General features: G+C 32.0%; 2 protein-coding genes across 2 annotated transcripts; both read left to right on the forward strand.

Annotated features, from left to right (window-relative positions):
* Window positions 1–10,813: 10,813 nt before the first annotated feature.
* On the forward strand, window positions 10,814–12,361 carry LOC107899955 (putative transcription factor bHLH041). Its single transcript, XM_016825690.1, has 5 exons — window positions 10,814–10,935; window positions 11,209–11,317; window positions 11,399–11,413; window positions 11,534–11,596; window positions 11,822–12,361. Exons 1-5 carry the CDS (start codon window positions 10,814–10,816, stop codon window positions 12,359–12,361), a joined length of 849 nt encoding a protein of 282 aa, XP_016681179.1.
* Window positions 12,362–12,373: 12 nt separating this feature from the next.
* LOC107899954 (putative transcription factor bHLH041) lies at window positions 12,374–12,933 on the forward strand. Its single transcript, XM_016825687.1, has 2 exons — window positions 12,374–12,451; window positions 12,547–12,933. The coding sequence occupies exons 1-2, from the start codon at window positions 12,374–12,376 to the stop codon at window positions 12,931–12,933; spliced, it is 465 nt and encodes a 154-aa protein (XP_016681176.1).
* The last annotated feature ends 617 nt before the right edge of the window (window positions 12,934–13,550 follow it).

The following is a 13,550-nucleotide window of genomic DNA, read 5'->3' on the forward strand; positions in this document are numbered from 1 at the left end:
GATGATCGAGCCCATAGCTGGTATGTTGGGTACATGACTTGTGTATGGCATGGCTTTAGTGGAACTCATAGTTCAATTAAAGAGTTAATGACATCCTCTTATTGGCATTATGTGGATTGATAAATATGAAACGTGGCCACGGGTTGCTTGTTCTCGAATGAGAAATTTATCACAACTATTTGTTGACAATGATCATATTAATCATTAAGACGACACAATGGTGACAATGAGATAAAATAGGATTGTATTGAGTGAACAGATTTAACTCAAAGAAATCAAGGATATCATATAAGGGTAACACACAAATGACGAGTTTATTGGACAAAGCAGTTGGATGAATTGCTTTCGTAAAGAGTATACAATAAAGAGTTTTCAATCATGATACTTCTTGTGAACTGACTCCATGATTAAGTATTTGCAAATTATCGGTATGATGCTTCTGGACATAATTGCAATCACTAGAGCCTAATTGTATATGTCTGATTGGTCATTCCACTAGCTCAACAAAAGCTCGATCAAACTGTATTTTAATCAGAAAAAAATTCTACAACTTTAGGAATAATTTAATTGAGTCAATTTATTCGGTACGGAATTAAATTAGGTGGTCTTGAGAATTGTTTAACTAGAGAATTTGATTAAAGAATTTTCTTGAAAAATTAATTTGGAAAATCTAAGTGATTTTTGGAAATTTTAATTTTAATCAAGTAAAATTAAATTAATCAAATCATTTAAATTTAATATTGTAACACCCCAAATCCGGTCTAAACGTTATGACCGACTCTGGCGATGTCACATAGTAACACCCCTTACCCGTATTCGACGCCGAAATAGGGTACGGGGCATTACCAGAACACATATACTTATAAACATGTTAAACTGAGTTATAAAATTTTATTCAAATTTAAACTCTTCAAATTTTTAATATGCTTTTATAAATCTTCACGTTATAACTTCAAAATACTATATTTGTAATAAATAGGGCTTCTGAGACCCAATACATACTCATGCAATTCAATACTTCATTTTCATTTCATTTAATTAACGATGCTCATGTTCACGATTCAATTCAATCTCTCAATCCAATATATATTTCAAAACCACAATAATTCATTTAATTCAAATCATATAATTTGCAATTTCCATTTGATTCACGTACAATTCAATTTCATTAAGTTCAATACTAATACATATTTATCGTTTAACTTAAGGTCCCCTTTTTGCATCATTTTAAACTTCAAGCATGAACCTAGTATTTCATTTCCTTTCCACTCCCATTTCCTATGCATATCACACAAGATATAAACATTACACTCAACCATAGTCGCAAGCTAGTTCCTTTGAAGACTAACCACATGATAAACCATTTTAATAAAGATTACAAACTTTAAACCTTACCACCCTTTTATGATCACAAGCATACATACCAAACATCTAGACATTTACCATCTCAATGCATAATTTTATAAATTTAATGTGGCGTAATCCAGCCACAACTTGGCCAAAGCCTAAGCATACATACCAAACATGCTAGCCAAATAAACATATAGTATAAGCATTATAAGCATGGATAAGCACCACATTTATTTATGTATCAAACTTATCAACATGAGTTAATTCATAAACCATTTCTGACATTGCTACATACCAAATCATATACCAAGTATACCACATACACATACTATAAAACTTTATTTTCTCACATGAACTTTAACTATAACTAATAATGCACAATTATAAACATAATTTCTTTTCAATCGTTTATCGATTATAATCGAGCATATGGCCAATTATACACAAATCATTCATATGTTCTTCCAATTTTCCTCCTTCTCCTCCTCTCCATTCCACATCCTTAATGTGTATAACACTTAAACAACATTAACTACAATTTCACTATTCACTCACATGTATATTCAAAGCTGTCTATTCGAGTCAGAGTCACTAAATTATTTTTACCCAGAGCTACAGAACTCCAAATTAAGAACTGTTAATTTTTCCCAAAACTAGATTTACACATCTTCTTACCATCAAAATTTTCAGAATTCTTGATTTAGCCAAATAGTATAGTTTATTCTTTAAAGTTTCCCCTCTTTCACTGCTTGACAGTTCTAACCTCTCTTCACTAAAAATTAATTATCTCATTGTACAGAATTCAAATATTGTTTCCGTTTATTTATCTTGAAAATATATTCACTGAGGATTCTAAAAATATAAACTTTATTCCATAATTATTTTTGTACAATTTTTGAAAATTTTCCAAAGTTAGAATAGGAGATTCCGAACTCATTCTGACTTTGTCTAACTAAACTTCAAATATCTCAAAATATATAACTTTTTTGCTTGCTCCGTTTCTTTTATGTGAAAATAGACTCATTCATCTTCAATTTCATATATTATTCATCCTCTAATTCAATCTCCACCATTTTTGGTGATTTTTCAAACTCACACAACTGTTGCTGTCTAAACTATTTTATTGCTAAATGTACTATTTAATAATTTCACTTTTTCACTTTCAATCACAATTCAATTCAATTCAAATTTCACTTTTCCATTTCTAAGTCGATATTCAATTCAATTCCACACCTATATCCATTATTCAATTACACTTAGTCAATTTCCCGATGAACACTTCGGAATAATATCAGATACTTGGTGGATTCAGCACATAGCAACCACCTTATTAATCAATGATGTCCGGTGGAATCAGCACATAGCAACCACCTTACTAATCAATAATGTTCGGTTCACATAGTAGCCTGCACATAGTACTACACATGTGACCATTACCATCCGATACACGTAGTAGCCTGCACATAGTACTACACACGTGATCAAAACTATCCGGTATGCATAGTAGCCTACACATTGTACTACACATGCGACCTATCATTCTAGTACACGTAGTAGCCTGAACATAGTACTACACACGTGACCATCACTTTCACTGTTACATAGTGGCCTACACACAATCCGTGCCACACATGTGATCATTTTTGTCACTTCATTCGTATCCCTTTTTATTCCAAAGGTTCATTCGGGAATTTTTCACTTTTTCTCACTTTTTTTATCGATCAATTTCAATTTCTCGTCTTTCTTGATTTATAACAATACATTTAACTTATATAACCTTCACACTATTCATTCCAGTCCAAAAATCACACTTTAGAAAAATTATGTTTTTACCCCTAAAGTTTCACAAAATTACAATTTTGCCCCTAGGCTCGTAAAATAATTTTTATTCAATTTCCTTGCATTTTAGGCATAGCTGAACCATTTTCATAACTATATCAGTCCACAACACTCACTTATTCATACACTTGTGACATATTTTATAACTTTTACAAATTAATCCTTTTAGGCATTTTCATCGAAAATTACTTAGTACAGATCATTTATCACACTCCAAATATTCATATTCTTCCATAAAACATCAAAATACATGCACATCATTCATGGTTAAATTTTTAAACACAAACCCTAGTTCAAAACAATGGTAAGAATAGGTAAATCTTGTTACGAGGATTTCAAAAACGTAAAAATCATTAAAAACGGGGATAGAACGGACTTACAATCGAGCTTGGAAGCTTGAAAAACCCAAGCCATGGTTTCTCCAAGAAATTTTCGGCCTAGGGGTTGAAGATAGACAAAAATTGGCTTTTAATTTTGTTTTTAATTTATTTTAATAACTAAATGACCAAAATGCCCTTAATGAAAAACTTTGGAAACATGCCTAACCATACCCATTTTTCTCACCAACTTAACCAATGGTCTAATTACCATATAAAGACCTCCAATTTAAAATTTCATAACAATTGGACACCTCTAACATATAGAACTCAACTTTTGCACTTTTTACAATTTAGTCCTTTTGACTAAATTGAGTGCCCAAACTTCAAAATTTTCGAACGAAATTTTCACGGAATCATTTTTTGAAATTGTAGACCATAAAAATATAATGAAAATAAATTTTTTTCTCGTCAAATTTGTGGTCCCGAAACCACTATTCCGACTAGCCCCAAATTTGGGCTGTTACAAATATGATATTTTTGGAAGTTAATTTTCAAGTCAGACAATTAGCCCAATAGATAATTAAACTTGAAAATTAGACTTGAGATCGAAAATTAGGCCCAGGAACCCAAAAACTGGTCGAACCGAACCCAATACGTGAAATTGGTCCAACTGTCAAACCGTTGGCTAGACTGAATCGGCCGGGTTGTCATTGACTCGAACTAAACCGAAAACATCCGAACCAGTTTGGGGTGCTGTAAAGGTGTCACACCTACATCACCGAACACAGCAGTGCTGATGGCTACGATAAGGCGTCCTGGTGGTCAGTGGCAGTTGGTCGTCAGTAGTTGAGCAGTGGAAGAGTTACACTCATACTGGGATTCTACCAAAAATTTTGATTTCAGATTAATTATTCTAAAAATAATATTATTTTAATAGTTTAGTATTAATTTTAATGTAATACTTATCTTAATATTATTTTATTAATTTAATATTAAAGTGATTATCTAAATATTAAATTTAATTTAGTGTTTATTTTGCAGATGAACATTCTATTATTTTAATATTATCTTGATAATTATATATTAATTTAATATTAAATTTATTAAGTTTAATCATAGTTAAACTCTCTAAACTCTCCCTAAATTTTCCATTTAGGCACTTTGGCCCCCTAAACATGAACAAAATTTGATTTAATCCTTTAAAAATTATAAAGATGTAGGCTATTCAAATGATAAAATTACATTTTTACTATCGTAAAAATTAAAATTTAATTTCAGCTTCAAAAAAAAAACAATTTCTAACTTTTCAAAATTTTACATTTTCACATCAAAATTTGTTTTCTAAAAGCTAAAAGCCCATAAATCTAGTTTTTTTGTCTAAGTTGAAAAGTCAATTTGAAGGTAAAAAAAGTAGGTTGTTTAGCAATAATTTTGGACAACCAAAAGTAACTCTAAACTGGGGTTTTTTTACAGAAATACTATAAAAAGAATAAAAAATACTGAAATAGGGTGTCAGAAAAAGAATTTACCAAAATAGGTTACTTTTTTCATTGGAGCCTATTAGATAGGCGCCAATGAATAAAATAATAATATTTTTTGAATAAAATATAATTTTATATTTTTTAATATTTTTTTAAAAAAAATACGGGTCAAAATATGGTCAAAGGGTCGGGTCGGGTCGGGTCGGGTCGGGTGGCGCCTATCTGGTAGGCGCCAATGAAGGTGCCTCATTGAGAGGCGCCAATGGCCTTCTGCCCACTGCTGCACCACTGCATACTGCTGCATGTGTTGTCCCTTCATGCATCTTTTTTTTTACCTATAAGTAAATGTAAATGGTCCCAACATGCCACACGGTAGAGAAAAAAAAAGAGAGAAAGGAGAAGAAGAAGAAGAAAGAAAAAAAATGTAATGTATTTTTTTAGTAAATAATTTTGTTTATAATTTAAAAATTTTATAGTTTGTGAATTTTTTAAAAGATATTTTAGAAGATATTGTGAATTTTTGTTATTAATTATTAATTATAAATTATCTATATTTAGTGTTTATAGTTTAGATTAGAATTTTGTATGAATATTCTAACTTTTTTGTATGAATATTGTAATTTTTTTATGAATATTGTAATGTTGTATGAATATTGTAATTATTTTATAATTAAATTTGTATTTCTAGTTTTGGATTAGTAATTTGTATGAATATTGTAATTTTTTGTATGAATATTGTAATTTTGTATGAATATTTTTTGTATGAATATTGTAATATTATAGTTTTGTATGAATATTGCAATTTTTTTGTATGAATATTGTAATATTGTAATTTTGTATGAATATTGTAATTTTTTTGTATGAATATTGTAATATTATAATTTTGTATGAATATTGCAATTTTTTTGTATGAATATTGTAATATTGTAATTTTGTATGAATATTGTAATGTCGGGATATATTGTAATATTGTAATTTTTTGTATGAATATTATAATTATTTTATAATTAATTTGTTAGTAATTTGGGATTATGTTATAAATTTTTGTGTTTGTAATTATTTAAAATGTAATTTATTAGTAATTTAGGATTAAGCTATAAGTTGTTGTGTTTAGTTTAGTATTTGGTGAGTTTAACATATAAAGTTTATAAAAAAATTAAAAATCTTTTTATTAAAAGTTTAATTATAACTGACTTTTTTAATCATATAGTTGTTGTTAACTTATTTAATTTTTATATAATGTAACTTTTATATAATTAAATTTTATTTGATTTTGTTTTTATTTAACAGTAATTATTGATTTTTTGAAACAAATTAACTGAATTCATTTTTTTATTGCAGATTTGCAGGAAATGGGTTCTCTAATTAATAATAATAATCACATATCAAGTACTATTAATGAGATGGTAATAAAATTTGTTTTTGATATTCATGTTATTTATTAAATTAAATTATATTGTATTAACTATTTTGCTAATTTAATAATGTCAGGGTCCGTAGGACCTAGGTGGTATACTGGGTCGACAACCGATGGTCTCTGTAACTCGAAACGTTTCATTATGTCGTGAATATACTTCTACTATCATCGACCTCGCCATTCGACGGTTTACAACCATTGCATCCCTAATGCCTTCGACAAAGACATGTCCCGCCTCCATCTAGTTCATTTGTTGCTGACCCATTCTTGGCATCAAGGTAGCCAACCTGTAGAACGTTGCCGAGAAGACAGATGAAATTGGAAGATGTCGTGTTTTTAATAACACAGCGTTGATCCCCTCCACTAAGTTTGTAGTCATTTGACCATAACGAAAGCCCTCGTCAAAACATTGAGCCCATTGCCACGGCTCCATGGTACCAGCCACTGCCGGAAAGATGTGTTGGTTTGACCCTCCATGTCACTCTCAAGCCGGGCCATTCTTTGGCGGAAAATGTGTGGCTCTAGCTCGTACGCTGCATATGTATTAAAAAAAATTAAAGTTACAGTATTGCTCTAAAATATTAAAACTTATATTGAAAAGATAAGGCAATTCTTTACTCATTCTCACAACTTGTCTCTTCTAGTCTGCATTCTTATAATCTCGATAGAAGTTAGTCGCGATGTGCCGGATGCAGTAAACAGATCTCCATGGTACACCAGAACGTCTAATGGCTGCAATTAATCCTTTCCCTCTATCGGAAATGATGCAAATATTATCATTGCTAAGAACATACCTCCGCAGGTTGGTAAGAAAGAACTCCCACGATTCCATGTTCTCCTTATCGACGATGGCAAATGCTATCGGGAGTACGTTCCTGTTGCCGTCTTGAGCAACCGCAAGAAGTAAGATCTGTGTGTATTTTCCATATAGCCAGGTTCCATCTACTTGCACAAATGGTTTGCAGTGGGGAAATGCGCGCACACATTGATCAAAAGTCCAGAACATCCGATGGAAAATTCTTTTTCTTGATTGTAGTTGGTTATTTAGCCCGTAATAAGATCGTGTCTGCAACTCAATTACAGTCCCCGGCACGTGTTCCCTCATGGCGGCTATCCATCCCTGTAATTCATTGTACAATGCATCGAAATCTCCGTACAATTGCTCCATTGCCATCTATTTAGCTATCCATGCCTTCCGGTATGATACTCGATACTGGAATCGTGCTTGTATTTTAGCAATCAGTACCGAAACTTTAATGGTCGGCATGTCTTTCACCATTGGCATGATGTATGTACAGATAGTTTTGGAGTCAAGTTTTCGATGATCTTCTGTCATACGTGTTGAAGTACATGTGTAGGGCCCAACAAATTTTCGTATCTCCCACATCTGCGACTTCTGCATAAATGCAGCTCGTATCCGCCAATTGCAGCCTTCTGCCGACTTCCAACATTCTCCAATATATAATGTTGGTTTAGACTCGATGACTTTGTAATCTACTGATATATTCATGCTATACCGTTTAATGGAAAACATGTATTCTTCCTTACTTTCAAATCTCTGGCCCACGCATAACTCCTCTGGATCAGAATATACGCCCATTCGGTTAGCATGTGGTATTTCAGGGTACTCCGGAAACTCAGCTGCCTGTGTCGCATCGGGGTCTATCCGAGACATGTGTGCCCCAGGATTATTGTGTATCACAATACGACGAATGTGGTTTTCGACTGAAGATGTATTAACGTTTCCATCCTCATTCACGCCTTCATCGACAATATCATCCGGGACCTCGTCTGCGTCGGGATCACTCTCACTATCCACTTCATAATCAATAGGATCACTACTATAGTATACATCATCACCAACCACATCAGTCTCGGCTGCAGCATTAAGATCAATATTTATCCCATGTATAGTTGATTGACTATCAACATACGATACCGAAACCACCATACACGGCACTTCAACTTCATCTTCTTCACCTAATGGAGTGGGATCTTCAGTTGCCTCCACACCGGCTAACTCAGCAAATAACTGAATCGGTGCATTTTTGTTACTCTGAGTCCCACAATAAAGAGCGACCATTGTCTCCACGTCTTCATCGTCTACAAGTTCTATTTCGGTAAATTTTATTGGATCTGTTGAAACTAGAAACTTGTAGAAAACTTTTGATATCCTTCTCCCACAACGTCTATAAATTTTTTCACTAATTTTTTCCTTCATATCATCACACGAGATGTTTCTATCAAATCTCATTGCTACTTGTTTGCGACATTCAAATATACATCCCATAGTTGTTGTCAAAATTTCTCCATCAAAAAAAACGCATACAAAAAACTGATTCTCCATTTTCAATACTAGATCTGTTAAAAAGAATTTCAAATTTCTTAAAACAGTTCCAAAATGTAAACAAATTACATAAAAATTTTAATGCAAAATTTTTCATTCAGAAGCTAACAAAATTAATAACCTGACAAAATAACTTTCAAATAATAAAATTACTAACAAGACTCTACATTCTATTTAAAAAGAAATAAACCAAAATACCTTATTTTTTCTTCTTTTCCTTCCTTCTTTTCTTCTGCTTCCTTCCTTCTTATTTCTTCCGTTTCTCTAGTAAAATTTATGTCTGTGTTGGGGGTATTTATAGGGAAATATCAGAGCATTGGCGCTTCTCAGTATGGCACCAATAATGGCGCCTCCCAGAGAGGCACCACCATTGGCGCCTCTAAGATAGGCGCCAATACTATGTATTATACGGGTCTAAATACTGACCCGAAAAAATATAAAATTATTTTTTATTCAAAAAAATTTTATTATTATTTTATTCATTGGCGCCTATCTAATAGGCTCCAATGAAAAAGTAACCCATTTTGGTAAATACTTTTTCTGACACCCTATTTCAGTATTTTTTATTTTTTTTTAGTATTTTGATAAAAAAAACCCCTAAACTGGGCTTATATAGGAGCAACGTTTAAGTCAAGAAGGCCAAAAATAGTAAAATATAAAATTTAGTCCCTTAAAGAATTGAAATTTTATAAATTAATACAATAATAAAATTATATTTTAATCAAAAAAATTTATAATTGTATTATGAATAAATAATTTACCCCTATGTTAAAAGAAAAACAAAATGCGGTGTTGAATTTATTTGATGAACAATTATTTTTAGGTAAATTATAAAAATACTCATACAATTATTAGTTGATTTCTATTTTGGTCACTAACATTATTGAAATTTAATATTTTGGCCACTCCCTATTAAGTCACTAATAATGGCATGTTTTATTGACAAAACGATAAATTTAGCCCTCCAATATTTATAATTTTTATCAATTAGTCCTAAATATAAAAAAATTTAATAAATTTAGCCCTCGGCTTTACACATTCTATTAATTTAATCTTGATCTGTGGGGTGTGCCTCGTATTCTTCTCCCAATTAAACTCTGTTATTTTTCCTAGTTAAACTCTAATTATTCCAAGAATATTTTAATATGATTAGAACTCTAATCTTAGCTTATTTAAAGAGGCATTATATCATTGTTTTGAAATGTCAATAAAAAAATGGTTTTTCTTTGGGGTCGACAAGATGTAGTCGGCATATAAGTTTTGGTGAGAGTTTCGTGGTAATTATGGATAGTATTTTATACCCCTTTTGTGAGTGTCATGTGAGATTTAGGGTTTTGTTTACCGATTTACTCTTTGGAATTTTGAGCTTTGTATTCGGGGTTTTGGGTAAAGTACATTTAGTACATTTAAGTTAATTTTCTCCATATTGTACTCTCGTTTGTTTACTCATTTAGTGAAAAGTCGAAGCTTCCTTTGCCCGTAATTTTTCCCTCTTTGATGGTTTTCCACCTAAAATATTTGTATTCGTTCTTCTCTACTTTTATTATCTTGTTATTTATACGGGTCGATCCCCAAGATGATCCTTCAAAATCAAAACTTAAAAAACTTAAAAAAATATATATAATACTTTATAAAAATGAATATAAAATTATAAAAATCTTTATAAATTGATGAATATCTATTTTTTCTCATTTTCTAACATTAAATTTATTTATTAAAATAATAATCTTATAAATAATAATTTAAAGGGGAAAACCATGAATAAGACTTACAGAGCTTCAACTTTTTAAGTTATGGTTTCTTCTTGTTCATACACTTTCTTCTTTCTTTTTTCTTTAATTAATTCCTGCTACTTTTCAAACCCCTCTTGGCCCTTGGGCCTTCAGTTGGCTTAATTTTAGTTTATTTTCCCAAGTGTGATCCCCTTAGTTACGATTCATTTTTTTCTTACGGTAAAAGTAGTTTATTAGAAAAATAAAGCAGACAAAAGAAGCAAATGACATGAAAGCCAAATAAAACCCGGCACTTTAGTACTATAGAGATCCAAAAAGGGATATCTATGGATGCTGTCTTCCACCTCGATGCAGTACCTCGTGCTCAATACCTACAGTTACTCACGCAGTCAATAGGCTGCTCATACATTTGCCTTTGGTCTTACTCCTCCTACCTGAATCCACCCAAGTATATCTTTCTTCATTCACTTTCACTTTGCATATATTCATAGTTTTTATGATTTGAGGTAAACACTGTATTAGTTTTAGCAGCTGTTTAATTGGCTGGGATGGATATTACACTGAAGAAAACACTCAACCCGTTGCTTTTGGGCTCTTCCTTCAATATCGGCAACTAATATTCCCTCTTGAAAATAATCAGTATGGCGAAAATTTTCTCTCTTTACCCTCTTTTTTCCCCAACTTGATTCTGGTGCTAATGTATGATATTTCTGCAATACAGTAGCCTGGTTCCAGGATTTGCTTTCGCCAACAGTTTGCCCTACATTGAACTAAGGGAATTAGATCTTCAAAACCGATGGTCCAATCAGACACAGCGACAGTTTTATCAGGTAAATATTTATGGAAGCTTTAATGACTGCATTATTTATTTTTGCAAACTAGGAACTAACCTAGTTCTGTGTTTATTGCAGGAAGCAGGAATTAAGGTTTGTTCACTTTATCGTCAAAAACTTATACGACGCCTTTGATACTCATAGTCTCATACTATATAATAGTATAAGAACCCTAATTAACAAGGGTTTCTTTTTGTCTGCTATATATTGCAGAGGGCTGTTTTCATGGGATGCAGGAGTGGGGAGATTGAGTTAGGGTTGTCCAATGTGGTCCAAGTAAGAAACTTCATCGAAATTATATGTCACTGCCTTGTGTTTATTGAAAATATCAATCTGTACATGTCTGCCTGTGTGTATATATATTTTGCTAAAACAAATTTATTTAATGGTGGTAAGAAAAGCTCGTTATAAAGATGAACCACACCCCATGTTAAACATATATACACACGCATAGATGTATACTATCATTTGTCACTGAACTTTATTACTTGTTCTTAATAGCTTAACATGGAGATAGAGAAGACAAGGTTTTTCCCAGAAGATTTTCCAAGGCAATTATCTCATGTTGGAGATCCGTTTCCCCAACCAACTGACCTGAACCGACCGTCTTCGTTTTCATCGTCGTTAAGGTCACTGTCGACGGGTAGTCCGATCGAACCAACACCTTCCTCACTGCAACCAATGTCTTCATTAATTGATTGTTCTTGCCAACAAGCAATGCAAGCCTTGACTCAAATGCAAAGCAATATTCAATTACCTATGCTAGAAAGAGAAAATGCTTCCATAACCAGAGCAATACTCGCTGCTCTAACCTCTTCAACATCCCATCTTCCCCGACAAAATCAAAATTTACCTTACAATTACCTACTAAACCCCAAAGCTACGGCGTTAAAACGTTATGTCCCCCGGTCGACACCGCCAGTGAGGGCGAGTTTACGATCGCAAAGTTTACTGAAACGAGCCACTTTGTTTTGTAGAAAGTTGACTTTAGTGAGACGTGGTGAACAACTGGTGCTAAGCCGCCACCCCACTAGCAACTAATTGCACCGTATGATGTCAGAACGAAGAAGGCGAGAAAAGCAAAATGAAGATTTCATTGCGTTGCGATCTCTTCTTCCTTTTGGCACCAAGGTATACCATATATATATATATATATCGTCCTTTCTAAAATTTACTATTTAAGTATCAACAATGAATTTATTAGGTCCGCTTGGGATTTGTTGTAGAAAGACAAGGCATCAATCCTCTTTAATTCCAGGCAGTACTTGACCTCATTGAAAGCTCAAGTTGCGGAGCTTAGCAAGCAAAACCAGTTATTACAAACTCGGCTTTTGCCTGCTGCCGCAGATGTTGGTGGTTCATCAAATGAGAGTTTAAATGTTCGGATTATACCTCTACATGAATCGACATCGGAACAAAGAATGGTCGACCTGAGAATTAGTGTTAGAGGAGAAGTGTTGATAGATAATATCTTAATGGGACTGCTGGAATTCTTGAGGCAAGATAGAAATGTGAGCATCATGTCCATTGAAGCCAACAACCAGTTATCAGAAGGCTCAGTTAATTATATTAACTTGAGACTGAGAATTGAGGTATGCAAGAGAAAATTTTGATATCACAATAAATTTGATAGTATCCCTTTTAACACCGGTTTAATATTCAATTTAAATATGTATACCTTAAGTCAATAAAGACCAGACCGAGAAGGTTAACTCAAGAATAATTTTATTTAATTTTAATTTTGATACTTGAATATTTTTACCTCAATTTAATTTGCTTTAATAGTGAACTTAAATATGTGCTCTTCAAGAAAAAAATAAAAGCCTTACATTAAATCAATAAAGACCATGAAAGTTTACTCAACAATAATTTTATTTAATTTTAATTTTGGTACTTGAGTTTTTATTTTTTTTATCTCAATTTGGTTGGTTTTAATATTTATTTTGGTCTTTGAATTTTTTTTTTAATTTAATGTTTGAGTTTTTTTCTCTCAATTAGATACTTGAATTTAAATTTAATGTTCAATTTCAGATGTCAAATTGAGAAAAAAAAACCAACTTAAATATTAAAAACTAAACTCAAAAATTAAATAATATATTTAAAAAAATGTGCAACGCATTTAGGCTCCTAATGTCCTATTTTGGTTAGTGATTTGATTTTTTTAAAGCATTTTATAGAAAGCAAATAATATGAGCTTCAAATTTTTGATATTTCACTTATATAATTTTAT

Source organism: Gossypium hirsutum, chromosome D06 (genome assembly GCF_007990345.1).
Source record: "Gossypium hirsutum isolate 1008001.06 chromosome D06, Gossypium_hirsutum_v2.1, whole genome shotgun sequence".
NCBI lineage: Eukaryota > Viridiplantae > Streptophyta > Magnoliopsida > Malvales > Malvaceae > Gossypium > Gossypium hirsutum.

Bases quoted from the DNA above. Each gene is read 5' to 3' on its own strand.
- LOC107899955 (XM_016825690.1), top strand. From the start codon at position 10,814: ATGGATGCTGTCTTCCACCTCGATGCAGTACCTCGTGCTCAATACCTA. The intron at 10,936-11,208 runs GTATATCTTTCT...TCTGCAATACAG, and splicing joins TCCTACCTGAATCCACCCAA to TAGCCTGGTTCCAGGATTTG. The intron at 11,597-11,821 runs GTAAGAAACTTC...TGTTCTTAATAG, and splicing joins GGTTGTCCAATGTGGTCCAA to CTTAACATGGAGATAGAGAA.
- LOC107899954 (XM_016825687.1), top strand. From the start codon at position 12,374: ATGTCAGAACGAAGAAGGCGAGAAAAGCAAAATGAAGATTTCATTGCG. The intron at 12,452-12,546 runs GTATACCATATA...GATTTGTTGTAG, and splicing joins TTCTTCCTTTTGGCACCAAG to AAAGACAAGGCATCAATCCT.